Source organism: Salmo trutta, chromosome 23 (assembly GCF_901001165.1).
Source record: "Salmo trutta chromosome 23, fSalTru1.1, whole genome shotgun sequence".
In the NCBI taxonomy this organism is placed as follows: Eukaryota; Metazoa; Chordata; class Actinopteri; order Salmoniformes; family Salmonidae; genus Salmo; species Salmo trutta.
In genome coordinates this window covers 1,613,893-1,632,797 of record NC_042979.1, presented here as the reverse complement: position 1 = coordinate 1,632,797, position 18,905 = coordinate 1,613,893, and the positions used below count along the sequence as shown (strand labels likewise).

The 18,905-nt window shown below is 41.2% G+C and overlaps 1 protein-coding gene across 1 annotated transcript in view; it reads right to left on the bottom strand.

Annotated features, from left to right (window-relative positions):
* Positions 1-8,795: 8,795 nt before the first annotated feature.
* col27a1a (collagen, type XXVII, alpha 1a) overlaps positions 8,796-18,905 on the bottom strand; it is a 292,078-nt gene continuing 281,968 nt past the window's right edge. The window contains exons 56-61 of the mRNA XM_029708455.1: positions 16,651-16,677; positions 16,391-16,447; positions 16,094-16,262; positions 15,795-15,904; positions 12,440-12,658; positions 8,796-9,496 (exon numbers count right to left, since the gene is read on the bottom strand). Coding sequence (XP_029564315.1) covers positions 9,350-9,496; positions 12,440-12,658; positions 15,795-15,904; positions 16,094-16,262; positions 16,391-16,447; positions 16,651-16,677 — 729 coding nt within the window. The 3' untranslated portion in view covers positions 8,796-9,349. The remainder of the gene's footprint in view (positions 9,497-12,439; positions 12,659-15,794; positions 15,905-16,093; positions 16,263-16,390; positions 16,448-16,650; positions 16,678-18,905) is intronic.

Here is an 18,905-nt window from a genome sequence, read left to right as displayed (position 1 = left end):
CATAAATTGGCCCGACCAACCAGTACTCCCGCACATTGGCTAACCGGGCTTTCTGCATTGTGTCCCACCACCCGCCAACCCCTCTTTTTACTTACTGCTACTCTCTGTTCATCATATATGCATAGTCACTTTAACCATACCCACATGTACATACTACCTCAATAAGCCTGACTAACCTGTGTCTGTATATAGCCTTGCTACTCTTATTTTCAAATGTCTTTTTACTGTTGTTTTATTTCTTTACTTACCTACACACACACACATTTTTTCCCGCACTATTGGTTAGAGCCTGTAAGTAAGCATTTCACTGTAAGGTCTACACCTGTTGTATTTGGCGCACCTGACAAATAAACTTTGATTTGATTTGACCTAATTGTCCTTAAGCCATTTTGCCACAACGTTGGAAGTATGCTTGGGGTCACTGTCCATTTGGAAGACCCATTTGCGACCAAGCTTTAACTTTCTGACTGATGTCTTGAGATGTTGCATCAATATATCCACATCATTTTACTTCCTCATGATGCCATCTATTTTGTGAAGTGCACCAGTCCCTCCTGCAGCAAAGCACCCCCACAACATGATGCTGCCACCCCCGTGCTTCACTGTTGGGATGGTGTTCTTTGGCTTGCAAGCGTCCCCCTTTTTCCTCCAAACATAACGATGGTCATTATGGCCAAACAGTTCTATTTTTGTTTCATCAGACCAGAGGACATTTCTCCAAAAAGTACGATCTTTGTCCCCATGTGCAGTTGCAAACCTTAGTCTGGCTTTTTGTATGGCTGTTTTGGAGCAGTGGCTTCTTCCTTGCTGAGCAGCCTTTCAGGTTATGTCGATATAGGACTCTTTTTACTGTGGATATAGATACTTTTGTACCTGTTTCCTCCAGCATCTTCACAAGGTCCATTGCTGTTGTTCTGGGATTGATTTGCACTTTTCACACCAAAGTATGTTCATCTCTAGGAGACAGAACGCATCTCCTTCCTGAGCAGTATGACGGCTGCGTGGTCCCATGGTGTTTATACTTGCGTACTATTGTTTGTACAGATGAATGTGGTACCTTCAGGCGTTTGGAAATTGCTCCCAAGGATGAACCAGACTTGTTTATTTTTCTAAGGTCTTGGCTGATTTTTGATTTCCCCATGATATCAAGCAAAGGTGCACTGAATTTGAAGGTAGGCCTTGAAATACATCCACAGGTACACCTCCAATAGACTCAAATGATGTCAATCAGAAGCTTCTAAAGCCAAGACATCGTTTTCTGGAATTTTCCAAGCTGTTTAAAGGCACAGTCAACTGAGTGTATGTAAACTTCTGACCCACTGGAATTGTGATACAGTGAATAAGTGAAATAATCTGTCTGTTAAAATTGTTGGAAAAATGACTTGTAAAGTAGATGTCCTAACCGACTTGCCAAAACTATAGTTTGTTAACAAGAAATTTGTGGAGTGGTTGAAAAATGAGTTTTAATGACTCCAACCTAAGTATATATATACTTCCGACTTCAAATGTATATATATTTTTATGTAGACCAAAATAATTTCCTCTCAAATCATATATAAAATGTGAGGTATTCTTAGTTTGAAACTGATTTACAAAAACAGAACTTTCATGTATTAACATATTTTTTATTTTAAACACATAGCATTTAACAGAGCAGGGGAGTCACCAGAGTTTCCGAACATTCTGGACTTAGGCATTGAAGACCAGGCACTTCATTGTATTTGCGGTTAGAGAAAAATTGCCTTTTCTAAAATAATTTCATGCAATTATACGTCATTTTACACGACTGGAGACATTTGAAGAATATTTTTTTATACCACACAAATGACCGACATGACAGGCTACACTGACATACTGAGACCATTAAAACGAACGACCCTGTCTTAAAAGCAACCAATAGCATATGCCAATGAAAAGAGTGGAGACCGATTGTACTGTATGAGGAGGAAATTATAGTCCACAAATTTTCCAGTGGCACTGACTCATGCAAACTGACACGTGTTTTTCCCATAATTGTATTTTGAAATTTTGTGAAAGGCCTTTTAGCTGCTGCCTTCTGTTCATTGACAGCCACTGACTGCTCTCTGGTGTATATTTTCAAGGGTTTCATTTATTTATCTAAAGACAGGAGTAATTATAGAATTGGGCAAATTTATTTCAATTTATCTGCAGCACCTCCAGCACCCCTCCCACGGCTAAGTTTTCTTCCATGCGCTGTGCTCTCCCCAAGGCCAAATAATCAACACTTCCTATTATAAATTCAATGGATTGTGGTCAGTAACCTCATATGAGGTTATTGCGTATGTGAATGAACAAGTGTTTCTATCTATTCACTTCTTATTATAAATTCAATGGATTGTGGTCAGTAACCTCATATGAGGTTATTGCGTATGTGAATATCTTCAGTAAGTTAATGAACAAGTGTTTCTATCTATTCACTTTTTTCTTTTTAGTCAATAGTGGTTTTAGCTACATTGTTATAGAAACTATGTAGGACTAATGGCCTTTTTAAAAAGACAGTGCAGTTGACGTGATTTTCCTGCATGAGGCTTTAATCACTGTAGCACAGAAACTGCACCAAGTTTCTATGTTCATAAGGCTAATAAGAAAATATTTAAAATGACTATGCGAAAGTGTTCATAAAAGTCTTACCTTTCAGGAATGGGGTCATGGTTACTTTGCGAGTGAAGAGCAAAATAATCCACTAGACTATACATAACATGCTAGCAAAATGTTCTGATCAGGCCTGCTAATAGATGAACAAACTAGACTAATGATGATGTGCACTCACCTCAACTTAGCTAACATTTCCCAGCCTAATTGTAACCAAATATCCAAACAGACATTCAGTGAAAACTAAAATCTGACATTAATTGATTTATCAAGAAGAGTATCCATGTTTGTCTCAAAGCAGCACGATGGTGCTGTCCCAATCAAAAGAGTGTTGAAATTATGACTTTGGGAGTTTCACGTTAACATGGTTCTATTAACTAATTGACACATTAGTTGACAATTATTTTTTACACCATCGCAGCAGTGTTAAAGCATTGGTTCACAACTCCGGTCCTCGAGTTCCCCAACAGTACACATTTTTATTCTAGCACCAGACAAGCACACCTGACTGAACTTGTCAACTAATCATCAGGCCCTCAATGAGTTGAATCTGGTACAGTATGTTTGTTCGGCGCTACAACAAAGATGTGTGCTCTTGGGGGTACTCAGGACTGGAGTTCAGAACTACTGCTCTAAAGATTCGGGGCTGACCCCAAACAATTTGGTGCTGAAGCCCCGAAAGCCCAGTCCTAGTGACGTCCCTGGAACAGAGTTCCAGTATACAGTACATGTTTGATTACCATAGAGAAAAGTTAAATAATAAATAAAAAAATACAAATAAAGACAATTAACATTGCAATAAATGTGTTCTCTGAAGCTCCAAATTTACAAATAAAATAAAAATATATAAACTCCAACGCTAGTTGGGCTAACTGATAGCAATAGTCATTTTATCTGATAACGTTATGTTAGACAAAGAGCACCTTGGTTGGTCAGCAACCACGTTTATGACATTTAAATAACATTGAATTAGCAAGAGGGGATCCACTATATATAACAAGGCTTGCATAGTTATATAGTTTTCTAATAACACTATCTTCATTAGTTGCATTTCTACTTACAACTGTGGGGAAATTTGTACAGACGAACAGAGAGAACAATTTTAAGAATAACTGTCATGTTTTTATGCTTACAGAAGTATTATGTTTTCAATCTCTAAATCTATTGCCTTATAATAGGCACCTCTGAATTGCATTTTTTCTCAGAATCATGAAAAATGAAATTTGATTTTGAATTGGTGAATCTATTTGGCCATATATCAAGGATTTGGGTACTATACAGTAGCAATATGAGAATGTGTGACACATATAGTTCATCTGATCAAGAAGCAAGACTCACTCTGGCTAAATGTAATTTAATCTGTCACATTAGTACAGATTCGAGGTGGTTCACGGAGGTGAACCATTGTTGTGTGGTGAGTAACCTTGCCTGACACCTGAAGACTTGCATTAGCTCCCCAATGTGTATGGCAGAGTGGTGTAGTGTATACAATACCTGTAATTAGAGTAGCACCTCAGGTTGGTCAGAACCATGTGTGAGAGACAAGATGAGGGGAGGTGGGGAGATCAGGGGCTGTATGTATAAACCATCTCAGAGTAGGACTGCCTATCTACGATCAGCTTTTCTTTTCAGATAATCCTAGATCAGCACTGCGACTCTGAGACGCTTGATAAATTCTGTAATCTGTTCTTAATTGTCTGTAACAGGTGAGAGCTCTGGCTCTGTGTTGAAGTTGCCCATAGGCACAGATGTAGGATCAGCTTGCCATATACAAAGTAGGGAAAATCCAAACTGACCTCAGGTCAGGCAACTTCGAGCTACACCAGTGGCATACTGAGAATGGCAGAGTGATACATACAGTTGAAGTCAGAAGTTTACATACACCTTAGCCAAATACATTTAAACTCAGTTTTTCACAATTCCTGACATTTAATCCCAGTAGAAATCCCCTTTTTTAGGTCAGTTTGGATCACCCCTTTATTTTAAGAATGTGAAATGTCAGAATAATAGTAGAGAGTGATTTATTTCAGCTTTTATTTCTTTCATCAAATTCCCAGTGGGTCAGAAGTTTACATACTTGTCACGTCCTGACCAGTATAAGTGGTTATTTGTTATTGTAGTTTGGTCAGGGCGTGGCAGGGGTGTGTTTGTTTTGTGTTGTTGGGGTTTTTGGTATTGTTCTATGTTTTGGTATTTCTATGTTGTGTATTTCTTTGTGTTGGCCTGGTATGGCTCTCAATCAGGGACAGCTGTACATCGTTGTTGCTGATTGGGAGCCATACTTAGGTAGCCCTTTTTCCACCTGTCTTTTGTGGGAAGTTGTGTTTGCACTGCTGTGGTTAGCCTGCAAAACTGTTTAGCTGTCGGTCATTTTTTTTCTTGTTTTGTGTAGTGTTCAAATAAAGTTAAGATGAGCAGTCACATACCCGCTGCATTTTGGTCTAATCCTTATGATGGCCGTGACAATACTCTCAATTAGTATTTGGTAGAATTGCCTTTAAATTGTTTAACTTGGGTCAAATGTTTCAGGTAGCCTTCCACAAAGCTTCCCACAATAAGTTGGGTGAATTTTGGCCCATTCCTCCTGACAGAGCTGATGTAACTGAGTCAGGTTTGTAGGCCTCCTTGCTCGCACATGCTTTATCAGTTCTGCCCACATATTTTCTATGGGATTGAGGTCAGGGCTTTGTGATGGCCACTCCAATAGCTTGACTTCGTTGTCCTTAAGCCATTTTGCCACAACTTTGGAAGTATGCTTGGGGTCATTGTCCATTTGGAAGACCCATTTGCGACCAAGCTTTAACTTCCTGACTGATGTCTTGAGATTTTACTTCAATATATCCACATAATTTTCCGCCCTCATGAAGCCATCTATTTTGTGAAGTGCACCAGTCCCTGCAGCAAAGCACCCCCACAACATGATGCTTCCACCCCCGTGCTTCACGGTTGGGATGGTGTTCTTTAGGTTGCAAGCCTCCCCCTTTTTCCTCCAAACATAACGATGGTCATTATGGCCAAACAGTTCTATTTTTGTTTCCACAGACCAGAGCACATTTCTCCAAAAAGTACGATCTTTGTCCCCATTTGCAGTTGCAAACCGTTGTCTGGCTTTTTTATGGCGGTTTTGCTTCCTTGCTGAGCGGCCTTTCAGGTTATATCGATATAGGACTCGTTTTACTGTGGATATAGATAATTTTGTACCGGTTCCTCCAGCATCTTCACAAGGTCCGTTGCTGTTGTCCTGGGGTTGATTTGCACTTCTCGCACCAAAGTATGTTCATCTCTAGGAGACAGAACGCATCTCCTTCCTGAGTGGTATGATGGCTGCGTGGTTCCATGGTGTTTATAATTGCATACTGTCATGACTGTCCTGATCAGGTCAGGGTACAGGAGACCACCACCCTACAGATTATCTCCCAAACCCCCAACAGAGGAGGAGAGATCTAGGGGTCTGAAGATGTGGGGTTTTTATGACACCTCACGCCCATAATAAACCTTAGGCCACAGAGAAATTCCTTTGTCCTAACAATGGACAACTGGCCTCGGAACATTAAACATGCAATAAAGGGACTTTGGAACAATGGTTTCCGTCAGCCACAATGGTGGTCATGACGAGAGGTGGAATATTAAAATGTATGTAACTTTTGTATTGTTTTTAAAGGTTAAGAGATGACGTTATTATGAAAACATTGTACCTTTAAGAGTTTTCCCAGTATATGCCTGATGTTTATACATTGTACGTTGTGTGGAAAATATCCAAATCAAACAGAATGTTTTGGTAAAGATGAAATGTGAAGTTAGTGTCTAAAATTGGATTTTTAGTCAAATCTAAGCCTTGCCCCTTTACTTGGTTCGCCCAGAGAATTGCCCTAAAGGCGGTTACACCCACTTCTGACCCGAGGGTATAAGACAGGAGAGTGAAGAATTAACATATCAGACTAATTGACCCCAAGCTGCAGCGAAGGTCTAACAAAGTCGACGAACCCCAAAACGAAACACAAGGTTGAAGACAAAGAAATCTTTTTCTACACGAGCTACGGACGAGTAGCTGTGTCTAAGCGGGTGAATTCAAGCCGAACCACCCAGTCTCCACTCTCCATCAAATCGTGGTATCTTCACCGTTCGAGTCCGACGCTGTGAGCTCTGAGCTACAGAGCTGTCTGTCCTCAGAAGACCGCGAGGGATCAGACCACTAAGCCAAGAAGGACACTGACATCGTGAGGACAACCAGAGAGTTGCGCCGGAGAAGTGCGTCATTGAGAAGCCTAAGCGACCCACGCGGAGCTTCCCACCTGAGACCTCCAACACGTAATTACATCATTATATTCTGACCCATAAGAGCGGCAGTTCGGGGCAAGGCTAAGTTTTAAATAAGCATAGCTGACAAATGAACCCAAATGTATATTTCTCTCGTGTACTTCCTTTGTTTCTCTCTCTTTTAAATCCCCATTTTGGGTAACACGCGCCATAGTGTGTTGGCCCGTTATAGTAAGTCCTAATCAATAGCTAGACTGTGTTTTGTGTATGTGTATTTTTATCATCATTTTAGCTTGCTAGTAAATAAATAATCAACTAAGATTGGTGTGGTAAATTCATTGGTAAAGCCCGGATTATGCGACGTTCAGAATGAGACTGTAGAGGAAATTGATTAGTTTAGCGACAGTTGTAAAATCGATATTCTGATATCCTTTGAGTTAATTTGGGAAATAGAAACTCAATCAAAACAATGTTCCCATGGTGCCCCAGGTTAATGAGTTAATAATTGCTTGATTCATTGCTTAATTAATTTAATCACGCAATTATAAACCGTTAATCATTCGATGAGCAACAGTGGTCACATTAACTAATACAACGTCACGACAATACTATTGTTTGTACAGATGAACGTGGTACCTTCAGGTGTTTGGAAATTGCTCCCAAGGATGAACCAGACTTGTGGAGGTCTACAATTTTTCTAAGGTCTTGGCTGATTTCTTTTGATTTTCCCATGATGTCAAGCAACGAGGCACTGAGTTTGAAGGTAGGCCTTGAAATACATCCACAGGTACACCTCCAATAGATTCAAATGATGTCAATTAGCCTATAAGAAGCTTCTAAAGTCATGACATCATTTTCTGGAATTTTCCAAGCTGTTTAAAGGCACAGTCAACTTAGTGTATGTGAACTTCTGACCCACTGGAATTGTGATACAGTGAATTATAAGTGAAATAATCTCTCTGTAAACAATTGTTGGAAAAATTACTTGTGTCATGCATAAAGTAGATGTCCTAACCGACTTGCCAAAACTATAGTTTGTTAACAAAAAATGTGTGGAGTGGTTGAAAAACAAGTTTTAATGACTCCAACCTAAGTGTATGTAAACTTCTGACTTGAACTGTATGAACACCTCTAAAACACCTTACTCCTCACCTAAAAGAGTGTGAGCATTAGCCGAAGGTAGTGACCAGGGCCCAGTTTCTTTTAAACATCTAAATAGTTCTTACGATTAATTTAGCCATAAGATGGTTTTGGGAAACTGGGCCCTGATCCCTTATCTGACTGGCATTCAATACAGAGTATGCTATCTATATGGTCAAGCATGGTCTTGAAGTGTTCTAAAATTACCACCACCCGACAGTATATCAAGTCTAATTGGTGTGATGATATACGCATTAATAATTATTATAGGCAGAAGGTCTGAGACAATATACACTGACTGGTTGCCACTGTAACAGTGTAGGTTCTGTCCCTCTCTTTGCCCCAACCCGGGCTCGAACCAGGGACCCTTGCACACATCAACAACTGACACCCCACGAAGCATCGTTACCCATCGTGCCACAAAAGTTGCAAGGGGAAACCCTACTTCAAGTATCAGAGCGAGTGACGTCACTGATTGAAACGCTATTAGCGCGCACCACCGCTAACTAACTAGCCATTTCATATCGGTTACACCACTGATATCCTTTATGGCACAGAGACTGAGAGATGTGTAGGTCTCATGTTTGGGACTATGGGTAAGTAAGGATGTGCTTTAAAAAAATACTTCACACGGATTCACACGGGCCAAGAGCGGAGTCAAGCACCAAAGGCACACAAAAAAGCCTTCAGCATTATCAAAGTCTAAAATATTAAATGATCATCTAATTTTCTATTGCACTTGAAGATTATTTCTTTACATGTATAAAAGTGACGGAATACGCATATATATGTACAGTATGTTTAATATTGTTCCCAATTACTTTAATTCATCTCTTGGACAGACTGTTGTTCCTTGGTATTTATTAAGTACACACTGTACGATTAAGTACACACTGCATGTATGATAACTCACTATAATTCCAAAAGTAGGGGAATTGGCAGTATCGACTTAGCCTGGATGTCCCTTAACTTAATTGTTCACAAGAGACTGTTTGGCAAAGCCTTTTCTCCAAGAAGATATCCACAGCTTGTTTTTAGTTTAAATCATTCCTGAAGAGCAAAAAATAACAAATTGTCTTCTTTAGGAGCTATTAGTGTGAGAACTCCCCCATTCCTCCTTTGCTCTTCTTCTCCTCATTCTCCCCCAGCACCAAAATATCTTCCCTTTATTTCTGCAGTCTGATGAGAGGGGTGATAAGGGGGTGTTGAGGGAGGGGTGCAGAGGTCCTTCTTGGACAGTGCTTGAGGGAGGGAGTGGACTGTTCCATTCACCCCAACTGCATGGAGGTTCAGAAGTGAGGGTCCCTGCACACACAGCACCACTCAGACATACACACCCTTACAGGAAACACACAGGGCCAACCTCCAGGTGGTAGTGTGATCCGAGTGTGGTCTTGGGTAAGTTATAGATGTTAACCACAGGGAGCAGGTTAGGATCCTGGGAGTGGAACACAAAATGGGTCTGGTGCCAGCGTCCATCCTTCATCTGTAATAGAGAAACAAAGAAGTCAAACTAAAAGAGTTTAAGATTTTATGATTGATATGTTGTTATTCTATTACTGTTCATAGTGCAGAAAATGGAAGTTCAGAGACTGGAGTAAGAAGAAGTAGCCCCTTTCTGATACCCTCACTGATACAGATCAGGTACTGGTCAGATACACTCCCCTCCATATGCATTTGGACAGTGAAGCTAAAATAAAAAAAATGTGGCTCCATACTCCAGTATTTTTTATTTGAATTCAAATGTTTATTATGAGGCGACAGTACAGAATGTCACCTTTTATTTGAGAGTATTTTCATACATATCTGTAAGCACATTAAGCATCTAGTCCCCCCATGTGAAGAATTCATAAGAATTTGGACAAATTCAATTAACCCTGCGCCTTCTTCACCACACTTTGGATGGACTGTTTCAGGTTGTCAGTGATGAGCACGCAGAGGAATTTGAAGCTTTTCACCCTGTCCACTGTGGCCCCGTTGATGTGGATGGGGGAGGGGGGTGCTCTCTCTGCTGTCTCCTGAAGTCCACAATCAGCTTGTTTTGTTGTCGTTGAGGGAATGGTTATTTTCCTGGCACCACTCCGCCAGGGCCCTCACCTCCTCCCAGTAGGCTGTCTTGTCATTGATGGTAATCAGGCCTACCACTGTTGTGTCGTCAGCAAACTTGATGATTGAGTTGGAGACGTGCGTCCTGGGCGAACGGGGTGTACAGGAGGGGGCTGAGCATGCACCCTTGTGGGGCCCCCATGTTGAGGATCAGCGTGGAGGAAGTGTTTTTGCCTACCTTCCCCACCTGGGGTCGGCCAGTAAGGAAGTCCAGGACCCAGTTGCACAGGGTGGGATTCAGACCCAGGGGCTTGGGCTTAGTGAATAGCTTGGAGGGCACTATGGTGATGAAGGCTGAGCTGTTGTCAATGAACAGCATTCTTACATAGGTATTTATCTTGTCCAGATTGGATAGGCAGTGTGCAGTGCATCATCCATTTGTCTGTTGGGGCAGAATGGAAATTGTAGTGGGTCTAGGGTGTCAGGGGACAACAGACTGGGATAGGGAGAGATTGAACATGTCTGTAAACACTCCTGCCAGCTGGTCCAGGCATGCTCTGAGGACGCGGCTAGGGATGCCATCTGGGCCGGAGAATGAGAGCTCGCTGTCCTCGTGAGCGGCAATGGCAGGCATTGGTGGCTCTGTGTTTTTGCTTGAAGTGGGCGAAGAAGGTTTTTTAGCTTGTCCGGGAGTGAGGCGTTGGTGTCCACAACGTGACTGGCTTTCCCTTTATAATCTGTGATTGTCTGGAGTCCCTGACACATACGTCTTGTGTCTGAGCTGTTGAATTGCGACTCCACTTTGTCCCTGTACTGTCGTTTTGTCTCTTTGATTGCCCGTAGCTGGTCTGTTTGTACACCTTGCCGTGGTTAAATGCAGTGGTTCGTGCTTTCAGTTTTGCGCAAATGCTGCCATCGATCCATGGTTTGTGGTTTGGATAACTTCTAATCGTCACAGTGGGAACAACATCCTCAATGCACTTCCTGATGAACTCCGTCACAGAGTCAGAGTATACATCAATACTTTATTGTCCAGGGACTGAACGTTAATGAATAATATACTCGGAAGAGGTGGATGATATGCACACCTCCTGAGTCTGATTAGCAGCCCAGACCTTATTCCTGTTCTCCGTCGACGCAGCCCCAGGATGAATGGAATTGCCTCTGGGAGTTCAAACAAAGGATCCAATTCAGGAAAGTCCAATTTCTGATCGAAATTCTGACAAGTGACCGCCGATCTAATATCCAAAAGTTATTTTCGGCTGTAGGTAATAATGCCGGAAATATTCGGAGTAAATAATGTAAGAAATAACACAAAATATAAAATACAGCAAAGTTGGCTGGGAGCTAGAAACATGGCGACATAGCTAGCCAACTTTGCCTCGTCTGAGAATAATGTTAGATAGCTATTAACTTAGCAACAGTAGCTAGCTTGCTTTTGGTGAAAGAATTCAACATTTTGTGTGCTGAACTGGTTAGCTGGTTAGCAGCATCACTTTGATTTCATATGAAGTATGGCTGGCTGGACAAATCATCCTGTGACATTTTCAAACTTCAGAAATACTGCTCATTGGTTCCCAAAACACCATGTAAAATGGTATGACTAAGACTTCCTCATCAAATGTCTACATTATTTACAGATGTATTGTTTTAACTTCGATTAATTCAGCCTGTTTTAGACAACAGAAGATGGAGTCCTAAAGATGGAACTGCAATGCTTTGTTATGTCACTTGATTATGAATCTATACATTTTTTTTGCTGGAATGGAATGTTCGTATACTGTATATTTATGTCTCACCATGTTTTTTATTTAATACAATTTTTACTAGCTATCTTAAGAGGAATGCACTAACTGTAAGTTGCTCTAGATAAGAGCATCTGCTAAATGACTAAAATGTAAATGTTTTACATGCAGATCTCATATTACTATATTGATTAATTTCTTAATGCTTTTTATTTTAATATTGAAGTCAATGTATCATTTGTACAGTTATTTGTAGATCTGACTGTAAAACCTAGCAGTACTACTTATTTATAGTGTTTTGCAAAAAAACATTATTTGTCTCTCTGAAAGGAAGAGAGTGATAGATTTCAAGCAATCATTGAACAACCCCATGTCATGATAAGTAGTGAAAAAACACATCAAACTCTTAAATAAGTTATTTTAACAATAAAAGCTAATTGACCATATCTGAAAATGGATACAGTATATATAGCGTTTTGGAAAAAAACTCTTCATCTGGAGGGGAGTATATTTTCCATACCCCTAATGGTTAGAATCAGGGGTAGGGTAGTGTAAACTGATCCTAGATTTGTGGTGAGAGGCAACTTCTACTTCAAGCTCAGAGAGTGCACTCCACTGAGAGAACATGGCAGCCGTACCCAACAAGAATCCTCGATGATGTGAGGCTCCATCTCTCCTCCTGCCTCAATGATCTCCCCACTCCACGCCATGAAATGCACAGACCCCTGTGAAAGAGGCTGGTCCTCAGAGGTCCTCCAGATAGGTACGTTCAGGCAGTGGATGGTCACATGTTGCACCGCCTCTGAGCTCAAGAGATGCAGGAAGTTCATCTGGACACGCCCAACACCAATCTCCAGCTGCATTGTCAATAAAGAGGATGACAGTTGCTCAAAACAAATATAATAAAATATCATAATATATAAATATACAGTTGAAGTCGGAAGTTTACATACACCTTTACCAAAAACATTTCAACTCAGTTTTTCACAATTCCTGACATTTAATCCTAGTAAAAATGCCCTGTATTAGGTCAGTTAGGATCACCACATTATTTTAAGAATGTGAAATGTCAGAATAATAGTAGGGAGAATTATTTATTTCAGCTTTTATTTCATTCATCACATTCCCAGTGGATCAGCAGTTTACATACACTCAATTCGTATTCGGTAGCATTGCCTTTAAATTGTTTAACTTGGGTCAAAGTTTCGGGTAGCCTTCCACAAGCTTCCCACAATAAGTTGGGTTAAGTTTGGCCCATTCCTCCTGACAGAGCTAGTGTAACTGAGCCCTGACCTCAATCCTATAGAACATTTGTGGGCAGAACTGAAAAGGCGTGTATGAACAAGGAGGCCTACAAACCTAACTCAGTTACACCAGCTCTGTCAGGATGAATGGGCCAAACTTCACCCAACTTATTGTGGGAAGCATATGGAAGGATACCCAAATCTTTGACCCAAGTTAACCTGTTGGGGCTAGGGGGCAGTATTTGCACGGCCGGATAAAAAACGTACCCGATTTAAACTGGTTACTACTCTTGCCCAGAAACGAGAATATGCATATAATTAGTAGATTTGCATAGAAAACACTCTAAAGTTTCTAAAACTGTTTGAATGGTGTCTGTGAATATAACAGAACTCATATGGCAGGCCAAAACCTGAGAAGATTCCATACAGGAAGTGCCCTGTCTGACAATTTGTTCTCCTTCTGTGGCATCTCTATCAAAAATACAGCATCTCTGCTGTAACGTGACATTTTCTAAGGCTTCCATTGGCTCTCAGAAGGCGCTAGAAAGTGGAATGAGATGTCAGCAGTCTCTGGTCGAAGTACAGCAGCTCTGTTTGTTACTGGTCAGGCTGGGGACAGTGACACTGGAGATGCGCGTTCATGAGAATTCTCCATTTTGTTCTTTCAGCCTTTGAATGAATACAACGTCGCCCGGTCGGAATATTATCGCTATTTTACGAGAAAAATCGCATAAAAATTTATTTTAAACAGCATTTGACATGCTTGGAAGTACGGTAATGGAATATTTTGAATTTTCTTGTCACGAAATGCGCTCGCGCGTCACCCTTCGGATAGTTACCTGAACGCATGAACAAAATGGCGGTATTTGGATATAACTATGGATTATTTGGAACCAAAACAACATGTTATTGTTGAAGTAGAAGTCCTGGGAGTGCATTCTGACGAAGAACAACAAAGGTAATCCAAATTTTCTTATAGTAAATCTGAGTTTGGTGAGCCCCAAACTTGGTGGGTGTCAAATTAGCTAGCCGTGATGGCCGGGCTATGTACTCAGAATATTGCAAAATGTGCTTTCGCCGAAAAGCTATTTTAAAATCTGACACCGCGATTGCATAAAGGAGTTCTGTATCTATAATTCTTAAAATGATTGTTATGTATTTTGTGAACGTTAATCGTGAGTAATTTAGTAAATTCACCGGAAGTTTGCGGTGGGTATGCTAGTTCTGAACATCACATGCTAATGTAAAAAGCTGTTTTTTGATATATATATGAACTTGATTGAACAAAACATGCATGTATTGTATAACATAATGTCCTAGGAGTGTCATCTGATGAAGATCATCAAAGGTTAGTGCTGCATTTAGCTGTGGTTTTGGTTTTTGTGACATATGCTTGCTTTGAAAATGGCTGTGTGATTATTTTTGGCAGGGTACTCTCCTGACATAATCTAATGTTTTGCTTTCGCTGTAAAGCCTTTTTGAAATCGGACAATGTGGTTAGATGAACGAGAGTCTTGTCTTTAAAATGGTGTAAAATAGTCATATGTTTGAGAAATTTAAGTTATTTATGAGGTATTTGTATTTTGTGGCATGCGATTCCACTGGCCCAGGGAGGTTAAACAATTTAAAGGCAATGCTACCAAATACTAATTGAGTGTATGTAAACTTCTGACCCACTGGGAATGTGATGAAAGAAATAAAAGCTGAAATACATTCTTCTCCCTACTATTATTCTGACATTTCACATTAAAGTGGTGATCCTAACTGACCTAAAACAGGGAATTTTTTACTAAGATTAAATGTCAGGAATTGTGAAAAACTGAATTTAAATATAGTTGGCTAAGGTGGATGTAAACTTCCGACTTCAACTGTATGTGAGAATGCTGTTCGTTGACTACAGATCAGCGTTTAACACTATCGTGTACTCATTGCTCATCACTAAGCTAAGGACCCTGGGACTAAACACCTCCCTCTGCAACTGGATGTTGGACTTTGAGGCTTCCCCCAGGTGGTAACGGTAGGCAACAACACATCAGCCACGCTGATCCTCAACATGGGGGCCCCCTCAGAGGTGTGTGATTAGTCCCCTCCTGTACTCCCTGTTCACCCACGACTGCATGGCCACGCATGACTCCAACACCATCAATACGTTTTCTGATGACACAACAGTGGCCTGATCACCAACAACGATGAGACAGCCGAATGGGAGGAGGTCAGAGACCTGGCAGTGTGGTGCCAGGACAACAACCTCTCCCTCAACATGAGAAAGACAAAGGAGCTTATCGTGGACTACAGGAAAAGGAGGGCCGAGCACGCCCACATTCACATCGACGGGCTGTAGTGGAGCGGGTCGAGAGCTTCAAGTTCCTTGGTGTCCACATCACTAACACACGATCATGATCCAAACACACCAAGACAGTCATGAAGAGGGCACGACAACACCTATTCCCCCTCAGGAGACTGAAAAGATTTGTCATGGGTCCTCAGATCCTCAAACATTTCTACAGCTGCACCATCAACAGCATCCTGACTGGTTGCATCACTGCTTGGTATGGCAACTGCTCGGCATCTGACCGCATTTAATGGTAAGGTTGTTTTCGCCGCATTTGACAAATAACATTTGATTTGAAACTCTTTTGCCAATTGAATGGAAACCTAGCTACTATTCATGAAATACTGTGGTATCATATATTCAATGTGACTGGTTGTAGTATGACTGGTGATGTATGATCGGTGATGTCTGCAGTACCTTGGACACCGTGACAGGTTTTAGGCAGGTCTGCCCTCCACCTGTGAAGTTACAGGTGACCTCTATTGTATCTGAGGAGTAGCCCAGGTTTGGGTCAATCCAATAAGTGCCTAGGGAGAGAAAAGAGTCATTTACTAAACACACTCTTTCCCATTCTTCTTCTCCCTCTTGTGTGCACACACACACACACACACACACACACACACACACACACACACACACACACACACACACACACACACACACACACACACACACACACACACACACACACACACACACACACAGAGTCCTCTCACCATCGTTCATTTTCTGTTCACAGCTGTGGAGGTCCCTGCAAATGCGGGCGGGGTTATCGCTGGTGCCCAGTGGATTTTTCAGGCTCTGGATCAGGTTACTAAGGTAGTGGAGGGTCTTAATGATCTCTGTAACCTGGTCTAGCATAGGCATGTCCATAACTAGCCAATTCTGCGCAGAGATAGACAGAGAAATTAATTTGTAGCAGTCTACAGTAAATAAAAAAAACATGAATGGATGACTATACATGAGAATAAATGGCTATGTTCACAGCTTATTGACAGTATCATGGTACTGACCTCAGTCCTAAGTGGGGTGTTTATAGACTCAAACACCTGAAGGGAACCGTCCTGTTTCTGAATAAGAAAACGGCACAGACAACATAATGTAACATTACACTGTCATAGGATGTACTGTATAGGAACACAACGTGTTTGGTGCTGTAGTGATGGCCATAGTCAATTGTCACATAGTTGATGATGGCCATAGTCACAGTAGCTAATGTTTTGGTGAAAGGTCTAGTGTATTTAGTGTATTGAAGAGATGTACAATAACTTACAAATGACAGAGGGACACCAGGAGGACCCTAGAGAAAATAGAACAACCAGTCAGGAGGAATAACGCTACAGATCACCTAAAGTAACACAGATGGAGTATGCTCCATCACAGTTGGATTGCAGGAACTATCAAGAAATTAGCCCTTATAAAGGACTAATCTTGCAATGTAGTCCTTGATTAGGCCCATCTGAATTCTTCGGTTGGAAGTTTCCTTAAGTTGTTCTGCGTCCAACCAGGTACCTTTGGCACAATATTTTTTTAATAAACAGCTTTTGTGTGTGATAAAAACATTATCAGTCACAATAGTGGTTCGCGATGCTACTTTCCAACATGCTAAGAGCAGGGAGTTTTGAGAATGCACTGTGAACAAAGCTGTTGTTATGAAAAACTGTAGCCCTTCAAAATTGAAAGTGAGAGCAAATTAGGGTGACACGTTACATAACCATGTCAAAATTTTGTTAGACTCCAGGTGAGAGTAATTGGATGCATGGGACCAGGAAAAAGATGAAGAATCGTTCCTGGCGCACCTGCCTTTACCGCCTCAAATAGCCGACCAATCAGCCTGTCACCAACCCTTAGTAAAATTTGGAAAAAATGGCGTTTGACCAGATACAATACTATTTTACAGTAAACACATTGACAAAAGACTTTCAGCACGCTTATAGGGAAGGACATTACACAAGTGACTGATGATTGGCTGAGAGAAATTGATGATAAAAAGATTGTGGGGGCTGTTTGGTTAGACTTCAGTGCAGTTTTTGACATTATCCATCAGTCTGTTGCTGGAAAAACGTGTGTTATGGCTTTATACCCCCTGCTATATTGTGGATAAAGAGTTACCTGTCTAACAGAACACAGAGGGTGTTCTTTAATGGAAACCTCTCAAACAAGATCCAGGTATAATCAGGAATTCCCCAGTGCAGCTGTCTAGGCCACTTACTTTTTTCAAATTTTATTAACGTCATGCCACTGGCTTTAAATAAAGACTAAACTGCTTGGAGTAACCATGGATTGTAAACGGTCATGGTCAAAACATATTTCACATGCATTGCTTGCTGTTTGGGGTTTTAGGCTGGGTTTCTGTACAGCACTTTGAGATTTCAGTTGATATACGAAGGGCTATATAAATAAATTTGATTTGATTTGATACAACAGTAGCTAGGATTGGGAGAAGTCTGTCTATAATAAAAGTGCTGATCTTCATTCTTAACAGCACTATCAGCAAGGCAGGTACTACAGGCCCTAGTTTTGTCACACCTGGACTACTGTTCAGTCATGTGGTCAGGTGTCACAATGAGTGACTTAGGAAAATTGCAATTGGCTCGGGTCAGGGCCAGATAGGCCTATCTCGTACATGCCCTTATATTAGTCATCTGTCAAAAAGAGGGTGTCTTGTCCTGCTCCTGAAATCTGCTCCGACATTCATCCCATTTATCAGCAACAGAGCATTAGGGTAGATGCATGTCTGACATCAATGTGTGTGCAATTACAATGATAGTTTAATATGGTAAATTTCCCACACGTAGGCTACGGTGTAATTGACTGTTTTTCCTTGTGTGCAGGTTGTGGGTATTGACGCTTATGTTGTTATAATAACTAGCCATAAAATAACTATCGTGGTAGGTTTTGTGGGTTTTTACACTCTCATGGAGGTGTCATAACCAGCCATAAAATAACTGCCGTGGTAGGTTTCGTGGGTTTTTACACTCTCATGTAGGTGTCATAACCAGCCATAAAATAACTAACGTGGTAGGTTTCGTGGGTTTTTACACTCCCATGTAGGTGTCATAACCAGCCATAAAATAACTGCCGTGGTAGGTTTCGTGGGTTTTTACACTCTCATGTAGGTGTCATAACCAGCCATAAAATAACTAACGTGGTAGGTTTCGTGGGTTTTTACACTCCCATGTAGGTGTCATAACCAGCCATAAAATAACTGCCGTGGTAGGTTTCGTGGGTTTTTACACTCTCATGTAGGGGTCATAACCAGCCATAAAATAACTACCGTGGTAGGTTTTGTGGGTTTTTACACTCTCATGGAGGTGTCATAACCAGCCATAAAATAACTCCACTAACATCAAGGCGGTGACCCGATCCTGTAGGTTCATGCTCTACAACATTCGCAGAGTACGACCCTGCCTCACACAGGAAGCGGCGCAGGTCCTAATCCAGGCACTTGTCATCTCCCGTCTGGATTACTGCAACTCGCTGTTGGCTGGGCTCCCTGCCTGTGACATTAAACCCCTACAACTCATC